At 62.2% G+C, this 18,654-nt stretch overlaps 1 protein-coding gene across 1 annotated transcript in view; it reads right to left on the reverse strand.

Moving 5' to 3' along the window:
- The window catches only part of LOC119111663 (dedicator of cytokinesis protein 4-like), a gene marked incomplete at its 5' end in the record, with an annotated part of 63,709 nt that extends 45,403 nt beyond the window's left edge, over nt 1-18,306 (reverse strand). The window contains 5 exon segments of the mRNA XM_037235472.1: nt 1,189-1,273; nt 1,922-2,067; nt 2,515-2,550; nt 7,687-7,771; nt 18,215-18,306. Coding sequence (XP_037091367.1) covers nt 1,189-1,273; nt 1,922-2,067; nt 2,515-2,550; nt 7,687-7,771; nt 18,215-18,306 — 444 coding nt within the window.
- Between the last annotated feature and the right edge of the window lie 348 nt (nt 18,307-18,654).

The following is an 18,654-nucleotide window of genomic DNA, read 5'->3' on the forward strand; positions in this document are numbered from 1 at the left end:
TTAATTGCCCAACTGTGACTGAATTGGACACCATTTAAGCGGGCACACTCAATTGAAGCACATAAATCTTTAAGATGATGAAATATCAAGCAACAACTCGTTTCCCAACCGCACTTTTACGGTTCACCGAACCATTGCAGCGCATTAGACGCGTCCTGTTTGAGTCCAGATAAGCAGCTTTCCTGCATGCTAGTGCCGACCAAGTCATTGTGTAACACGAAACATAGACGCGCCGGACAAGGCGAGTGTGGCCATCCTAATCAAGCGCATCGCTGCTACCGAGCGCAAACGGCGGCGGATAGGCCACTTCTCCGGACGCTGTTGCTTGCCCCCCGTCTGAGACGGCACGGTGGTTCGCGGCCTAGCTGCCCACGGCCCGGGGTGGCGGCAGTTAGCGTCGTCTCCACTGGCCGAATCACTGGGCAAAAAAGCCAAGTAAAAAAAGAAAAAAAGCGTGGCTACGCTTCTGGCCGGCCGCCGACGGCGCACGCGCAGGCGCCGAACGCCGCGCATGTACACGCCCCGAACTCACGGAGCATTCGTACCCGCCCCCCGGACAGGCGCCGGGTAAGACCGTCCCGTGTATGTCCCGGGAACTGAAAGAATCCCTGCCTCGTTTTCGACGGTGAGCACCGGGCTGGAGCATCGGGCGTACACCCGAGGATCCGTGGAAAATTCGTTCCGCTTTCAAAAAACGGGTCCGGCGTGGGCCGACGAGCGCGCTCCGAGGACCTCACGGCCGCAGTCTCTCTGTCAAAGACAGGTCCTTAGTAGGGGCATCGGACGGGCGCGCTGGCCCACGTCAGCTTTCCAGCACGGGCCTGGCATACCAGCCGGCGCCGGCGCCGGTGACGGCTGGGCAGCGTGGCCGAGCCTGGGCTGTCACCGTGAGACGGTCAGGGCGCCCTGCCGTGGCTCGGCGGCCGACGAGAGGCGCCTGTGAGGTCAGAATGCCGAGGCGCCGAAAGCACCGCCGACTCCTGGCCAGCCGACGGGCGCCGCCGAGCTGCCTCGTCGCGTGAAAGTCACTAGTGACGGATCACGTGACCCGCGCGCTAGCGTCGCTCAGAGTTACGTGACCTGTGCGTCGGCGCAGGCCGCAGTCACGTGACAGAGGTGTTTGTGTCACGGCCAGCCAGGCCAGCGGGAGACGGGCGGACCGGAGCGCCGGCTGACGACATAACTCACCGTGAACACCGTCGAGCTGTTGTTGGTCGACTTGTTGAAGAAGCTGGAGGTGCCGTCTCTCGATATTTGGACTAGAAATCGTTCACTGGAAGACGGGGGAGGCATAAATATTAATACCAGAGCCATGCATAAAACATGAAGCAAAGTGACGGCCAAAGCACACCACGCATACTGCGCTCGGCAGTGTTACTGACGAGCCGCTAATCCGGAATTGGAAGGCGGCGGATACAAACGCGACGGTAAACATGCCACGCAACGCCCCGTGATTGGGCATTGGGCACCACAACAGGCGCAAAAGTAACGGGAACTAACCCACGCTGGCACAACAGCGGAATACTCGAAACCAAAACAGAGCCGTTTATCCTATCCGGCGCACAACCAGCCGAGCGGAGCGGTGGACGCGCGGGCCAGCTGACAAAAACAGTGCTTGGAAGGTGGTCACCGTCCGTGCGGGCACCTCCCTCAACGCACGAGCAATGCTCCCTGTTTCACTCACCATAGCGGTGTGTTACGATGCTAGGCTGTTTGGGCGCCCCACTGAGTGTGACGTGACAGCAATCGACTTGTCTTAATATTATTTGTACTTTAAGAGTTCACTCGTGTGACGCATCACCTAGGTGAATCCTCGACGCAGTAGTTTATCACTGTTGTGCGTTGGAAACTGACTCACTCAAAAGACAGTTTACATATCCGCCGGAACTTTACAGTCAACCCACATTCTGGCTGAACGAACCTCACAAACTTGGCCTTCTTGGCGTCGTACAGGGAAAAGTAAAGCTCGGCATCTTCGCTTATGACGTAACCGAAGTCTCTGAGCGCCAGGTAGAGGTTATGTGCAGCTGGTTGTTTGGATTCCTTCTTCCGCAGCGTGCCCCGTATCTGAAACGCAGAAGTCCGTCAGGCGGCGCCGGCCGTTGACGCCGCACAGTCACGGCCGTCACGAGCGTGACGCGTCCCCGCCTGGCGTCACGAGGCTTACGAGTGGCGCAGCGCCGGCTGTGCGTGACGCCACCCCGGCCCCGGACAGGCATCAGCGACACGGCCGGTCGGCAACACGCCGGCACGAGTGGGCGACATCCCGCGGTCCGGGCACGTGCCGCGTGACGAAAGGGTGGCGGCGCGTGAGTCATGTGGCGCGGCCGACCCACTGACTCAGTCAGATCCGACCGAGATAAACGGCCCAATCACGGCCGGTCGGCAGCCGGCCGATGCCTCGGCACGACTAGCGGTGCCGCCCGGCGAGCACGGCCGCCTACGAGCCAGCCGGGCGACACCAGAGCTGGCGCTTCGGCGTCTCGAGCGACGCCAGCTGGTCGGCGCACTCACCGACATGCCCTGCGACGTCTCCAGACTCTGGGTGTGCTGAAACAAGGAGCGAGCCGTCAGCGCCGCATCAAAGCCGGGCCGGTTCCGGCCTCACGGCCTGCGGTCATCGTCCCAGCCGCCCCGACCTCCGCGCGCCTCTCGGAAGCCACTGAGTCACAACAGGGCGCCCCGGGTCGCCGCGGACGTAATTGCCCCGTTGACGAGAGCGCCGCGGGCCGTTGCGACCATTGCGGCGCGGACGGAAGGCGGCTCCAGCCTTGAAACGACGGAGCAAAACACGCTGGCGCAAAAACAAATGATCCGCGGCGGCCGACGACAAAGGGCGGACCGGCAGTAAGACGGCGATAAGCGTCATTAGACCACGCCGTCACGGCCGGCCCGGCCCGCCATCGAAAGCCGTCCGCAAGCATGCTGTCGGTCGCCGAGCGTCCGCATGTTTTAACGGCCAGCAAAAGCCAGGCGCCGAAGGTTGAAAGTGAAATTTTGGCCGTAGGTTATTCATTAGCATGTCGGTGAAAACCCACGCTCTGTCAGCTTGTGGCGTTTTAGAACAGTGCCGCTGAAGAAAGTTTCCGATCACTTTCACACATGATCACAGCGACGTCACGTAACAAACTGACGGCTGTGAAATCCAATTACGATCACTGAGGCTTCGGCGATGATGGACAAACGATGTTGATAGGTGATAAGCCAACGAATGAATCTGATAGCAAACCATAAGCACCTAACTCATCTGTACTTACGGTACGCTAGCACGATAAATGCTTCTTTAACGGGTTGGGGATGCGTTAACATAACCCTCTTGATCAAAAACCACTACAGTGCAGTCCCTTTTGACCGTATGCTCACTACTTAGGGTTGTAGCCCCTACCTCCTACAAAGAAATGGGACGAGTTCATAATTACGGTAGCGAAAACACGCTTCACGCACGCAACAGTCGGCACACTATAACAGCACACAACGATTTATCAGGCGCGAACGAGGGGCGATGGGAAGCGGTACAAGGTTCACACCTAGGGCCTACATACCACGCGCGCACGCACAATGCTCCCACCATGTCTCCTTTCTGCCACGCGTGCCTGAACTAGTTCTCAGCGGTTTCCGGACACTGGTCCAAATACCGTCGGCGGGTGCCGGCGATGGGTGCCATCACCCCCAACACAGCACCCTCCCCTGACCCCGACCATCTGTCTGTCCACGGCAGACGCACGGCGCCGACCGACTCAACACCCCCAACACGGCACCCTCCCAGACCCCGAGCATCACAGTCTGTCCACGGCAGACGCACGGCGCCGACCGACTCAACACCCCCAACACAGCACCCTCCCAGACCCCGAGCATCACAGTCTGTCCACGGCAGACGCACGGCGCCCACCGACTCAACACCCCCAACACAGCACCCTCCCAGACCCCGAGCATCACAGTCTGTCCACGGCAGACGCACGGCGCCCACCGACTCAACACCCCCAACACGGCACCCTCCCCTGACAACGAGCATCACAGTCTGTCCACGGCAGACGCACGGCGCCGACCGACTCAACACCCTCAACACAGCACCCTCCCCAGACCCCAAGCATCACAGTTACCCTGTTTACATGGGCAGCTGTGATTCGAATTAAGCCGGGACCCGTCCTCGATCCGAACTATCCGGCCCATGTATACACTCACGCGCCGTTCCGCTGATTCGAATCGTGCGCCGGAGGAAATCCCTTCCCGTGAGAGGATCATCCGTTCAGGAAGGGATTTCGTCCGAATTATCGGCCGTCAGCTGTCTAAACAAAAAAAAAAGAAAAATGCCTGGCGCACGCAGTTCTGTTCATAGCCATTTCAGCTTTGTGCGGTGTTACCGCTTTTCCACGGGTTTTTAGCTATTGCTCGAGACGGTTCAAGTCCAAGATGGTAAGGGAAAAGAGAAGGAAGGTGGAGTTGACATCATGCTGCTAAAACTACTCTTATTATTGAGGGCCTTGAGTGGCTAGCAGCACAGAAATGCTCACGTAATTTAGCCTTGCTAGGCGCTTGATCTATGCAGACAGCAGGCGTCGACGGTGTTTGGTGCTATCTTTCCGCCTAAAGGTTAGCTTAGCTTACATCTGGGGCAGGCTCCATGCGTCCAAAAGCCAGATGGAGGTAATATGGTTATTTTATATAGCTTTGACTTGTTCTCATTTTAATTTTTGGATTGCTCAAAATTCTTGCAGAGAATGCCTCCAAGTTTCGTTCATTAAGTTAATACCTTAAGTCCCCAGGCGTGTTTTTGCAGATGTTCCTTAAATTAGGATGCTGGTTGCTTGTCAGTTTAATTTGTGTGAGAAAGGTAGCTTAAAAATTGCTGCATGATATGACGGATGAACAAATATAGATCATTGCAGTCAGCTCGGAATGTGAACTTTTTTAATGGTAGGACCGAAATTGCCCAATGATGGGGTCAAAACAGCAAGAAAGCAAATGTGAACACTGGATGAAAATAGTTGTCATCATTACTCTGCTAAATCCAAGTTTGTGTGTTCCATGTGCAGGAAAACAGTGCATAAACTAACACCTAACACGATGGCACATGCTGCATGGAGAACACGTCTGTGTTGCATATCATCACCTGTTTTTGTGCTGGTGATTAAATATGTCACCTTGGTGCTTTTTTGTGATGGGTGTCTTTGCAGGCCACTAGGTAGGTAATTCAACTGTTCAACAATTCTTGCAGGGAGTACCAATAGTTTCTTTCATTAGGTGAATGCATAAATGCCCCAGGATTGATTTTGCAGACATTCCTCCTGTGACTTGAACATTTGGTTGACCACCTATTGGCAGGAGGGATGTGCTGGATATTGGTGACTGGCTTGTCAAGGAAATATGAAGTTACGTCACTCTGGTAGACCAACTGGCAAGGAAGCGGGGGCTGGAATATTTGTTTTTGATGCAATTAGGCTGTTTGTTGCTTGTCGGTTTAATGTGTGTGAGATAGGTAACTCAATAATTCCTGCATGATGCAAAGGATCAACAAATATAGGCAATAGATCATTGCAGTCAGTGCAGAATGTGAACTATTTTTAATGATGGGACCAAAATTGCCCAGTGATGGTTCCAAAATGTCAAGAAAGCAAATGTGAGCACTGGATGAAATTAGCTGTCATCAGTACTCTGTCAAATCCAGGTTTGTGCATTTCATGTGGAAGAAAACAGCACATAAACTAAGTAAACCTAACCTAATGCCACATGATGTGCAGAGAACATCTGCAGTGCACATCATTACCTGTTTTTGTACTGGTGAGTAAATATGTTGCCTCGGTGCTTTTTTGTGACACGTATCTTTGCAAACCATGAGGTGGATAATTGAGCTGTTGCTATAATTAATCATTCGTTATGAATTTTGAGCCCAGATTGCTTTTGTCATGACAGCTCTGGGGCTGGTTCACGTTATGATCTTTGGACTGTGCGAACACGGCTGTTTGTGCCACCTAGCCATCAGTCCATATCAGCCAATGCTGTTGACTGCAAGGATATCAAAGCAGTATTTCAACGCTAGTATGTCAAGAAAGCAAATAGCTGCATTCTGACTTGCCAGTCCATGCCAAGTCTAAATGGCAATGCTGCCCTCAGGTACTGATGATGCATTGGATGGGGAAAGACAACATAGTTACACAATTTTTGCCACTAACTATGTAGCATTCATGAGTCATTTCTGTAGCTTAGCTCACTGTTGCAGGCTGCTCATAAATGCATTGGTGCGGGATTAGGTAATGTGTTTCTTGGGCTGCGCAAAGTAGATGACGTGATGCTGGGTGGCATACTGATGAGTGTGGTAAGTTTGTGAGTGTCATTGGCCAATACAAGAAAATACTGATTTCGTGCTAGCCAGTTTCCTGCTAGTAAAAATTTGCATATAACACTGCTTATGTGACAGATTTGGCAGTGCTGACTGCGCAACTCCTGTGTTTCAAGTGCTATGGCTTGTGCTGTAGCTACAAAGCCTATGAGTCCCGCACAGATCATTTTTCCAACGGAGTCCATCTTCCTCCTCGCCCTCAAAGCTGTCTCGCGCCCACCATGGCTCGTGACATTCGCCATCCATACGCAGAGTACCGGCTTTTTTCTTCTTGTTTTGTTCAGTTCGCCTCAAAAGCGCAGTTTTCGCCCATAACCCGTTCCTTGGTTCGAACTAAGCGGGATCGAACTATCGACCGTTAATCCGACGTAAAGCCGGTTTCGCCCATGTAAACGCCCCTCGCCGAGAGGGTTAACGTCGCATGATCCGTTCCGATCTTAATTCGAATTATCCTCGGCTGCCCATGTAAACCGGGTAAGTGTGTCCACGGCAGACGCACGGCGCCGACCGACTCAGATCTGCGAGCGGTCCGGCCAGCCGACGCTGCACACATGCCCAGACGCGGCAGCCGGACGAGGCGGGCGGTAATCGCAACAGGACGGCCGTGATGGCGGCGGACGGCGCAGTCAGGCATGGTACGCGAATCACCCCACAGATCTGGGCGCCCACGCGTGCCGGCCATTCAAAATAGAGCCGCCGCCGGACTTGACGCAATGGTCCCCCGCACTAGTGGCCGCTCATAATGGGTTGCGCAGCCAGGAGCGGGACCGGTTCATGCCGGTGACCAGTGATTCATTGTGATTCACGAGCATTTCGCGTTCACGGGGCGGTGCGCTCGCGTGCATGCTGTGCATTTACTACGCGTCACAAACGCAACACTGCAAGCGCGGGGCAAAGCCGAACCTGACGTTACACAGGAGTGAGACCTCTGGCTTTCCACCGCCGCCAAACGTGCCACATTGTGATTTGCTGGCACGTGACACATTCATGTGGGGCAAACCTGTTCAATGAACAAGGGTGCACTAAATCACTGAACGGCACAGCATGATGCATCACTTCCACTCGGACAGCAACGTCCACTACCACTCAGACAACAGCGATCACTACCACTCAGACCACAACGATCACTTCCACCCCCGCAGTGACAGTTACCAGTACGTTGGCCTTCACAGCACGTGTTAGGCACGGTGACACCCAGCGGATGCGTATTAAAACAATCCGAGTTCATTACGTCCGATGATCAAAACCACGCAGCGCATGCTGCCACCATCGGCAGGGCGCGCGGCGCTGATCCCCGCTCAGAGCGACACCAGGCGCCGCTGCCGCCCCTCTGCCGGCTCGGTACTCACCACCTGGTGCAGGGTCACCACCGAGATGGCGTCCGGGTCGAGCATGGAGCCGAGCACGCGCGGCACCAGGTCCAGGCCCAGGCTCCTGGAACAGAGCGCGACGGGTCAGGCCGGCGCTGACTCACGCCGCGCGCGGACTCGCGGCGACTCGGTGACTCACGACCCCGAGTCACCGCCGGGTGCAGGGCGCCGCTCCGGAAAGCGGCGCGCTCCGGTGAAACCGTCCGTGATTTCGGCCGCGGAAAAGCTGCGAGCTCATCGTCAAGTCACGCGGCGAATCGCCCCCGCCGCGAGTCGACGCCGGGCAGCCGAGACGGGCACGGGAGAGCAGAGGCCGCGCGCCCGAGCCCGCGCCCGACGGCCGCTGCCGGCTCGATGCGCGCATATGACGCGCGGGCGGGCGAGCGTCGATCACAGTTCCATTGATGGCGGATTCCGATCTGCCTGCCGTCTGAGCCAATCGTAAACAAGCGCAGCGCCGGGCGCGGCGAGGCGAGGAGACGCAGAGCCGGCTCGGCACAGAGAGAATTCCCGGATCGCGTGCGACGCCATTTGCGAGACGCGCTATGCAGTATGCTCGCCCTCCACCTGTGACCTGATGTTTTACGAGGGCTTGTGTGCGTTGTAAGACGAGGTGCAGACAGGACATTGCGAAGGCCAGGCGGAGGGGGAGGGGGGGGGGGGAAAGCTCCAGGAATTCCGCAGCGCTCGCGTGGTGTGATGGGGCATGGCACCGGCTTGGCTAGCAGACGTATAGTAACCGCGAGCGCTTAGCTGATTGTTCACATAAACTGTCGCAGTGCAGTTCGCGCAGCACCTGTGCCATGAACTTAACAATGGTTCAGGCGATCGGAACGAAGTCCTCACACGAATGTCGACGGGCGTGATCAGAAATGGCACAGGCTTGGACCGAGAACGAGTGCAGAATTCCCATCGGTCCTGCCGCAGTGCGTGGGCAGGAATTCGGACGCGTTAATTCGCAGCTGAGTGCATCCCGAGCTGACGTCAGCCTCGTCCTCCGGCGCCGAGCAGCGCTGCCAGCCGGCCATCACCGCCAATTACCTCATCAGCGGAGTTAGTGCCACAACAACAGAGGCGCCGTCCGCACGCCACGAAGACGTCCTCGTGTCACCGAGGCGAGCGGCTGGCCCAACCGACCGACCCCGATCCTGCTGGCCCGTCTCCAGCGGCAGCGGCGCAGGTCTGCGCCGGCGGGGGGGGGGGGGAGTCGGTCGCCGTTCATCCTGTTGATCATGCCCGGAGTAGTGCGGGGAAGTCTGTAGGCGGCCGTGGTACGCCGCCAGGGGTGCAGCAGCAGGGCCGGTCGTAACACCAACCACGCCTTCACAATCGCAACGATTCCACTTTGCGCCGTTTGATTCAGTGACGGTCTTTTAAAACATCTTTGTATCGCCGTCATCAATTTATATCAGTCAGTCCTCCGCTGGATCCATCGGTGCCATTCAAAGGCCATACATCAGCTTGCGAGCTGGGCCCCGGCGTACGACTGCAGACAGCCAGTGCGTGTGGCGACCGTGCGCCACGTCAGCCGCATCCACGGCACTTATCCATGGGAGTGGCGCAGCCAGCCCGTGCGTGAACGATCAACGACATAATGACACATTGACGGTCTCACTGATGGAGACACGCACACCGGCTCCCAGGTGGAGACCGCTGTCGCAGATGCACCGTTGGCATCGCTTACGTGGGCTGCTCGTCACATTCCCGGCGTCAGGGACACGACGGTGGACGCCGCCACTACCGACCAGCCGGGCAGCTCTGGACAAAACCCAGGCTTAGGTGACGCATCCAACCGATGAGCGAAAGATGAGCAAGCGTCACGCTTTGTGTAGGCCGGCAGCGTGAGGCCCCGTGACGCGGTGACGGCCTGCGGCGTGAGGCCTCGTAACGCGGCGACAGCCGGCAGCGTGAGGCCCCGTGACGCGGTGACGGCCTGCGGCGTGAGGCCTCGTAACGCGGCGACAGCCGGCAGCGTGAGGCCCTGTAGCAAGGCGACAGCCGGCGGCGTGAGGCCTTGTGGCGCGGTGACGGCCGGCGAGCCGCAACGGTCGGCCGAGCCGCCGCAGCGCACGCATCGGAGGCGCGCGTCCGTGACCCGTCGACCGGCGGGTGAAACCGAGCTGGCGGCCCCGGGTCAGGGCGTGGGAACGCGCGCAGTTTTCACTTTCTGCGCAGTGCTGAGAAGCAGAGAGGGCAGCGGGACCTTCCACCGACGACAGGCCGGTGAAACCGGCCGCGCCCGTGCCCGCGGACGGGAGCCGGCACCGCGCCCGGCGGGACACCCGAGAGCCGTGCCGGCGTGACGGCCTCATCTCGCCCACCCAGCGGGTCTCCACTCGCCGCGCACAGCTCGCGGCGAATTCCGCTTGCAAACACGCAGCAGCGGCCAAATAAACAGGCGGTGATGGATGACGGTGCGCACGGCTAATGGCTATACCCTCCAAACGCTCGGTGGCGGGGCGGCAAAAACAGACGGACGGCAGATGCGCGCCCTCCGCGACGTCCGTGCGCCGCGTGTGAAAGCAGCGGCGTCGCTGATCTATCTGCGGCGTTCCCATCCTTTTTGCCCCGCTTCCGGTCGGCGCTCGCTCCGCCCCTGTGCAAGCGGGCGCCGCGCAGTGGATGAAATACGAGACAGGCCGGGAGGGGACGCGATCTCGCAGCAATGCGTCCCCTTCCCTTCCCTAAACCCGGCCCGCGCGCATTCCTCCGCCAACCAGCTGCTCCCTCGAGCTCCCCGTTCCCACCCTCCCGTTAGTTCTCGCGAGCTGCACCGAAGCAAAAGGCGGCGCGCGAAGCCGACTTTCGGTGCGTGTTGTCGACTCCGCTCTGCTGCCGACAACGCACGCCACCATCGACAGCGGCGCCCATCGATTCGGAGCGGGCCGCGTTTCGTCGGTCCCCGCCGCCCGACCAGCGAACGCGTGTCGCGACGCTCCCCGCCGCCAGTCGTGACACAGTTTCGCTGACCGCCAGCTATTCGGCGGCCGCTTCCCGGTCGGCGCGGCCGCCGGCGTGAAATTGTTCCCACGCCCGCGGCGGCGCCGGCGGCCGATACTGAGTGCGCCGCGCGCGCCTTATCGGCTGCCCGCGCCGCCATTATCTGCCACCGGAGACGCCTGCGGGGCGGCGGCAGCTGCCGGCGCGTCGGCTGCCGCACCACAGAATGACGGCTTTATGACGGGGGCGCCGCCGGACACGCCTCCACTCATCGCCGCACCGCCGGCTGGGGACCCAGCCTCATCCCTCTGTCCACTCGCCGCCACACCGCCGGGTAGGGACCCCGGCCTCCCCTCTGTCCACTCGCCGCCACACCGCCGGCTGGGGACCCAGCCTCATCCCTCTGTCCACCCGCCGCCACACCGCCGGCTAGGGACCCCGGCCTCCCCTCTGTCCACTCGCCGCCACATCGCCGGCTGGGAGCCCTAGCCTCTCTCCGCGGCCACAGGCGTCCTGGCTGATACAGGAAGGAGACGCTGACGGATGGCAGCATCCGACGCCGCATGCCCGGTTCCGGATGGTGCATCACCAGGCAGGAGGTGTCCTCACTCGAGTACAGGACTGCGGGCGGCCCAGTCAGGCAGGACGGACCAGGGACCAGGTCAGCTGGCCAGCTGACTGGCCGACCAGGTGACAGGCCAGCTGACTGGCCGGGTGATGACCGGATGATGACCGGGTGACAGGCCAGCTGACTGACCGGCTGATGACCGGGTGACAGGCCAGCTGACTGACTGGATGACACGCTAGCTGACTGATCGGGTGACAGGGTAACTGACCGTCCGGGTGAGAGGCCAGCTGACTGACCGGGTGACAGGCCAGCTGACTGACCGGGTGATGACCGGGTGACAGGCCAGCTGACTGACCGGATGACAGGCCAGCTGACCGCCCGGGTGACAGGCCAGCTGACTGACCGGGTGATGACCGGGTGACAGGCCAGCTGACTGACCGGGTGACAGACCAGCTGACTGATCGGGTGACAGGCTAGCTGACTGACCGGGTGACAGGCCAACTGACTGATCGGGTGACGACCGGGTGACGGGGCAGCTGACTGGCCGGGTGACGGGGCAGCTGACTGGCCGCGGCACGTGTCGGCCGGCAGACCGGGACACACGGCTGCCGATGGACCGGGCGGAAGCCGTGGCGCCACCGGCCAGGGCGGACGGCGACCCAGCTGTCAGGCATTCCCCCAGACGTGGCCCGTGGCGAGACAATCACAGAGGGTGACTGACTGGCTGGCGCCATGGCGGAGGACCGCCGGAGCAGGGAGGGCGGTCTCAGGCGAACGTGGCGGCCGGCTCGGTAGCCACGTGCCGCCGCGGCTACACGGCTCGCACCGATGGTGCCCGGGCAGTCCTTCGGTGCCGCCAACTGTTGCAAGCCACCTGAAGTGATTACGATCGGCGCGGATCCCCGGGTGTCGCGTTGAGCCGCCGGCGCCGGACGGGTAACTCGGCAGGAGCGACGTTTACACGCAGGGCTTCAGATTAAGGCATTCCGCCGCGGAAGGCAACCTGTCGACCGGCCCTGGGAAGCCGTACACGGATCACAGAGCCCAGCCAAAGCCCATTAGCGTTCTCACTGCGCGCTCTCATTCTCGCCATTCCTTACCGATTCCCCCCCCCCCCCCCTCTTCACAGGCAAGACGCATGACCGGCTTAGATCCGCCACAACTCGGCTAATAGCCGGCTGGATGAAACATTAGGCCGCAGCACATAATCCCTCACCTCGACACAACGCCATTTACACATCGGCGAATTGTGCGGACCATTGTCCGAACGAGCCACGTGGGCGATCAATCTAACCAGGGCCTCCGCCCCTGCGTCACTTCTGTCAGCGAAAACCCCATCAGCTCCACAGAGACTTCACGGCGCGCACAGTGCAGCGCGACCAGAGGGCGCCAGCAGCACCTGAACAGGAAAACCCAACACCCAGCAGCCCGCGCCATAATCGGTCGCGCTCCTCAGGCCACAGGAACGTGACCTACGAATGGACCATCCGCAGCGCGCAAATGCGCAGGAACAATGCGGCCAACTAGGCAGGTTTCGGGCGCGCGAATTCCGACCGCACCAATTGAAGACGTCAAAGCGTCGTAAACAGACGGCCGTGTCCTCCGGCGGCGGAGCTCATCCACGCCGGCTCGGCACGACGAGGCTCTCCGAAGCCGTCGCGTTCCGGCCGCGGTCGAGCCGTGGGCGCCGGGCCCCGTCCCACCGCCGGTCCCTCGCATCTGATCGGTCGGCGGCGCGGCGCAGGCGTCGTCCGGCCGCCAGCGCCGGTGCGTTACGCACTCCGCACCGTCGCCATCCCCCGCCGGCGTGCGGAGAAAGTTGTTTTTCTGCGCGGAGAGTGCGTCTCCCACCGGCAGCTGCCCGACAGAGCTCGGGCGCGGCCTGGCAGCCCGCGGAGATGCCAGCGATCTGAAGCGGCCCCGGCCGCGCCAAAATCCGATCCATACGGCGCATCAGCTTTGAAGCTGACTGCCAGATTACCTTCCCCGTCCGGAATGTAATAAAGCTCATTTGCCACGGGAGCCGACGGCCCGCCGGCAGAATAACCCCGCCCGGTGAGGCAAGCGGCGAATTTATAGGCGCATCACGCAGCTGGCGGGCATCCTAAACAGCCGGCCGGCGTCCGTTTCGCAAAACTTGCGCTCTCACGCCGTCGCGCGCCGTTACCGAGGACCGCAGCGAGCGGGAGCCTGCCGCGGGCCGTCCGCGCCGAGCTGGCAGGAGCCGGGATTCCCTTCACGGATCGGGAGGACGTGGAGCCGCCGGCCGCAGCGCAGCCGCTGCCGCCGCTCTCGGCCCTGCCCTCCGCCGATTTGGGTCGACTCGTTGGCATCGGTGTGCAGCGACGGTGTCCGCGGTCGGGTCAATAGCACTGACGCCGACCGCGCACAGGTGCACCGCGGGCGCCGCCGAACGCGCCCGCGGCGGCGTCCGCACGGCACAGGCTCGCGCCGAGCCGGGCCGACCGCCCCCAGGTGCGCCGGCTCCGCATGCCGACGCTGTTACGCCCCGGTGCTCCCCGCGGCGCCAATATTGACCCAGTCGAGCGGCCTCGCCGGCAATTTGGACAATCGAATCAGGCCGTACCGGCCGACCGCGGCGGGTTTCGTGCGCGGCCGAACTGTCGGCATACCGCCGACGCAGCCGGTGTGACGCGCGCCGGCCGCCCGGCACGTCCGCGCTGCGTGGCGTGGCGAGGCGCGGCGCTGTGCCGGGCCGCCGGCAACGCCGCGCCGCGCCGCGCCGCGCCGCGCCGCGCCGCGCACCGCCCGGCCGGGCTCACCGCGCAGACGGGCGAGAGGCGCGGCTGGGAGCGGCCCAACCCGGGAGCGAACGCCGCCAGGCTCTGCGTCTGAGTGTACAGCCACACCTGCCGGCCAGCCGAGACAGCGGGCGGCGGCCGGTCAGGTCCTGTGGTGACCGTGAGCCGGAGTCCGTCTGAGGACGAGCAGGAGGGCCGCACCTGACTGACGGGACCGCCTAACAAAAGCTCGGGCCGTCGCCAAGCCAGGCACGGCCGTCTGTTGGGACAGCGTCAACAGGCGGGCCGGGCCTGACAGGGCTGACGTCACCGGCGCCGCCGGTGGCCGCTGGCCACAAGTGCGCCGCGCTGGCCGCCGAGGGCGGGACGCACGAGAGCGTGTCTGGACCGGCCGGCGCTGAGTCCGGCCCACAGGCCAGGGACCGCGAGCTTCGGCAGCTCAGGGCCGAGCCCAAGCCAGTCGTCCTGGCAGTGGGCCCGGCTAGACCACATAACAGGCTGCACTGATGGCTGGGATCCTCCTCCTCAAAAAAGAAGACATCCTTCTTCCACGGGCGCGCCCGGGCAAAAACCGCGCTCCGCGCACTGAGCCATGCGACGGTGATGAAGAGCCTGCTCAGTCAATGCTCCCGGCGATCTCAACCACCACGATCTATTCTCATCACAACGTAACTGGCTTATGATGAATGCACCGATGAATTCATATAATGCTTGCCAGTTACGGCGATCGCGCCTATCGGACAGGTATTCAGGAAAATTCCGTTCACCCAATGTAGAAGCTGGATCGGGTTTTAGACTTCGATCGTGAATTCGGTAAATCTCAAGGCAACAGCGGGCATGGAAGCAGACATGAACGATTTCAGCTCATAATACGGATCATCGATGTCTACAAAGCGATTTAATGCCACGGAAACAAACGGATTACCAAAATGGCGGACTGTTGGCACGCGTGGTACCATACGATAAACGTGGCAAGTGTTAGCGAGAATACGTTGCGAGAATATGAACTCAGGCAATACGCAAATAACACGAATGTACGCGAATGACCAACGCAAATCACAATCAGCACATCACGTGACGCATTGCACATTGAGCAACAGAGGTAGAGCAATTCAACGACCAACCTGTCCCGGGCAGATGCACTGTCGACCGGTGAACAAAGCAATGCCGCGTGGTCATCTGATGAGTTCTACAACAATGCTGGGCGCGCGTGCTATCTGGTCCTGGACAATACTGCTGTCTGTCGACACCGAGACCGTCTGGTCGGCTGGTGATGGTGGGGGGGGGGGGGGGGGGGTCAGACGGGTCACAGAGTCGGGTTCGACCGTCCGGCCGGCCGCTGAGAGCGCCGGCGCTCGGCGACGCGTCAGCCGGATTTTGTTCGTTGACATGTCAGCTCCTGCTAATTCCTAAACAGACTAGTGGTGCAGCGGCCTAGCGGTGTCAGTAGTGGTGCAGCGGCCTAGCGGTGTCAGTAGTAGTGCAGCGGCCTATCAGTGTCAGTCAGTTACACGATGAAAGCTTATCAAAGCCACCTGTGATTTGCAAGCGGATCGCTCGAACAGTGACAGACAAGGGTACACAGAGCGGACGTGGCAGGTGCTCCTGAAGCCGACGGCAGTTGTGCGGCGGCACAGAGCGGGCGTGACAGGTGCTCCTGAATCCGACGGCAACGGTGATAGTTGTGCGGCGGCACAGAGCGGGGCGGCGGGAGAGGGGGCGTGACCGGCCCGACGCCAGCTGGTCAGGTGTCCTGTGTGTGTGTCCTGCTGGTGAGCTGTCTGCCCAGAGTCGGCTGGTCAGGTGTCCTGTGTGTGTGTCCTGCTGGTGAGCTGTCTGCCCAGAGCCGGCTGGTCAGGTGTCCTGTGTGTGTGCCCTGCTGGTGAGCTGTCTGCCAAAGCCGGCTGGTCAGGTGTCCCGTGTGTGTCCTGCTGGTGAGCTGTCTGCCCAGAGCCGGCTGGTCAGGTGTCCTGTGTGTGTGTCCTGCTGGTGAGCTGTCTGCCCGGAGCCGGCTGGTCAGGTGTCCCGTGTGTGTGTCCTGCTGGTGAGCTATCTGCCCAGAGCCGGCTGGTCAGGTGTCCCGTGTGTGTGTCCTGCTGGTGAGCTATCTGCCCAGAGCCGGCTGGTCAGGTGTCCCGTGTGTGTGTCCTGCTGGTGAGCTATCTGCCCAGAGCCGGTTGGTCAGGTGTCCCGTGTGTGTGTCCTGCTGGTGAGCTATCTGCCCAGAGCCGGCTGGTCAGGTGTCCCGTGTGTGTGTCCTGCTGGTGAGCTGTCTGCCCAGAGCCGGCTGGTCAGGGTGTCCCGTGTGTGTGTCCTGCTGGTGAGCTGTCTGTCCTGAGCCGGCTGCCGGGCGGCAGTCCACCACAGGCGGCGAGGCCGCGCGCTGCCTCGCTCACATCACGCACGATCGTTGCCGAGGCCGAGGCCAGGCCGCCGCCGCCGCCTTCTCACCACAAAACACGGATGCTGGTGATGGTGGCGGCGGCGGCGGCAGACGCCTGCCAGCCCTCGTCAATTACTTCTGGACATTCGAGGGAAGCCAGACCCAGCGTCAGCCAAAAGCAAGGAAAAGTTCATTTCCGTCCCACCTGCGACCGTGCTGGAGCAGCATGGACAAGCTGGCCGCTGAGCGCCGCCACCCCTCGGTCGCGGGCGTCGCGAGAGAACGGCTGGGCGCCAGGTCATAGAACAGCGTGGGGGGGGGGGGGGGGCAACCCGGCGAGCTCCCCGAGCGGTGATCGTCCCCGAGTGTGAATCTCGACTGGCCGCGTTCCATCACGGTCCGATCCGGCTGATGGATGTACCGCGTCCGGAGGCCGGGCGTCACTGCCACGAGCGAGACAGACGTCGCGATCAACCGGCGCCAATCTCGCTTCACGGCCGAGCCATGCTCATCCATCACACCCGAAGCGGCCGGTCGGCGACCACCACACGCCGCCGACGCCGACCCCGCACGCCCGCTCCCGGCCAGCTCCCTCCGCGCCGCCGCCGGCGCCGCGCCACAATAGCCAGCCCCGTTCGGCGCGATCTCGGCTCCCGCTGCAGCGACGCCGCGGCCTTGACCGCCCACCTAGCCGGGCCATCACCGGCGTCTCACGCGCCAGATGGCGCGGCCTGCGCTGCCACATCGCTCACCTCGCGGCGAGCGGGCGGGGCGGCGCCGCCCGGACGCCGGTAGCTCCGCCCGCCGGGCTGCCCCGGCCGACCCGCCGGCGCGCCGACCGGACGCCAGGGTCGGCCGGGTCAGACCGGCTAAGGAGGTCGGGCTGCCGGCGGCCGCCGCGCGCCGCGGGTCACGGCTGCGGGTCGCACCGGCGCCGGCGCCGAGATAAGCCCCGGCGGAGCGGAAGCGCGCCGAGGAGCCGGCGGCGCGCTGACCTCACCCGTCGCTGGCATCGGTGGGGCGGCGATAACGCGGCTGGGAGCGGCTCCGCGCGCTGCGGCGGGGTCGGGTGATGGGGGCGTATCCGCGCACCACACCCGAGCCGGCCGCATCGTCCATCCCGGGGGGCGTGAGCAGCGCCACAGCGCGCGTGCGGCGGCGACCGCGCGTGCGCGCTGGCGTGTTGCCGTCCCTCTCTGCTCACGAGCTCTAGCAGCGACAGCGCACACATGCAGTGGCGACCTCGCCTCCTTCTCTCCTCCTCTCTGCTCGTAAGCACTAGCGTGACCAGGGCGCACATGCGTCGGTGTCGGCGGGGACGGCCGGTGGCTGACCGCAGACCGTCACCGCCGAGACCGCGGCGACCGCACGGAGACCCGCGCTCGATCCGGCCCGGCCCAGCATGCGGGCCACGTCAGTAGGCCGCCCGTCCGACCCCAGCCACAACCTGACACCGGTGGGCCAGGCTGCGGGCACCGGCGTCAGCCTGACACCGGTGCCGGCCCCGGTCAGCGCCGGCCGGACCGACTGCGACCCGGGCTCCAGCTCCGGTGCACGCGCGGGGGTGCCCGGACACCACCGCCAGGGCGGCGGGCCAAACCTAACCAGTGGCCACCGAGGAACCCGACAGCTGATGTTGGCAAACGTCTTCACAAACCTCGCCCACAGCCGAGCCGACGGCGGTAGCTGGAAAGTCGGCCGGCAGACCGAGCCGACCGCGAACGAGGCGTGCTCCTAGCCAGTTGGCTGCGCTGGAAATCCGCCGGGCGGAGCTTTGCGAGTCACGTCCGAGACGCCAGCTCGCGCCGGGGTCCGCAGAGCCGCCCGCGAGGCGACGACGACCGGCGCACTGACCTGTTTCCCCAGTCGATCTTGGCGGTGACCTTGATCCGCAGCTCGCGGGTCTGGTCCTGGGTCAGCGTGCCCGTCACCAGCTGGCGTCGCCAAGTCCAGCAAGCTCGTGCATCACCTTCCAGAGCGTGGCGACCTCGTGCGCCTCCCGGCCCTGTCAGAGAGGCGAACCACACGAGGGGTCAGCGCTGCACACGGCGCGGTCACACTTGGCATGGCGAACCCCCTCCCCCTCCCCCCTGGCAGACGCCGGGCCAACGCATAACGCAGCGGATTATGGCTTGTGTGGCGAGCGTGGAGTGACGCACGCTCCACGTTTACAGCAAGGCGCGGTGCGGCTCTGGGAAATACCAAGGCTTGTGAGGGGCACCGGAACGCCTGCAAAAGCGCCGCATCCCAAGGTCAGTCGGGGCGGCTGTGAAGGTAGGAGCGCGAAACCTCAC

This window comes from Pollicipes pollicipes, unplaced genomic scaffold (genome assembly GCF_011947565.3).
Source record: "Pollicipes pollicipes isolate AB1234 unplaced genomic scaffold, Ppol_2.1 Scaffold_7261;HRSCAF=8764_pilon_pilon_pilon, whole genome shotgun sequence".
Taxonomy (NCBI): domain Eukaryota; kingdom Metazoa; phylum Arthropoda; class Thecostraca; order Pollicipedomorpha; family Pollicipedidae; genus Pollicipes; species Pollicipes pollicipes.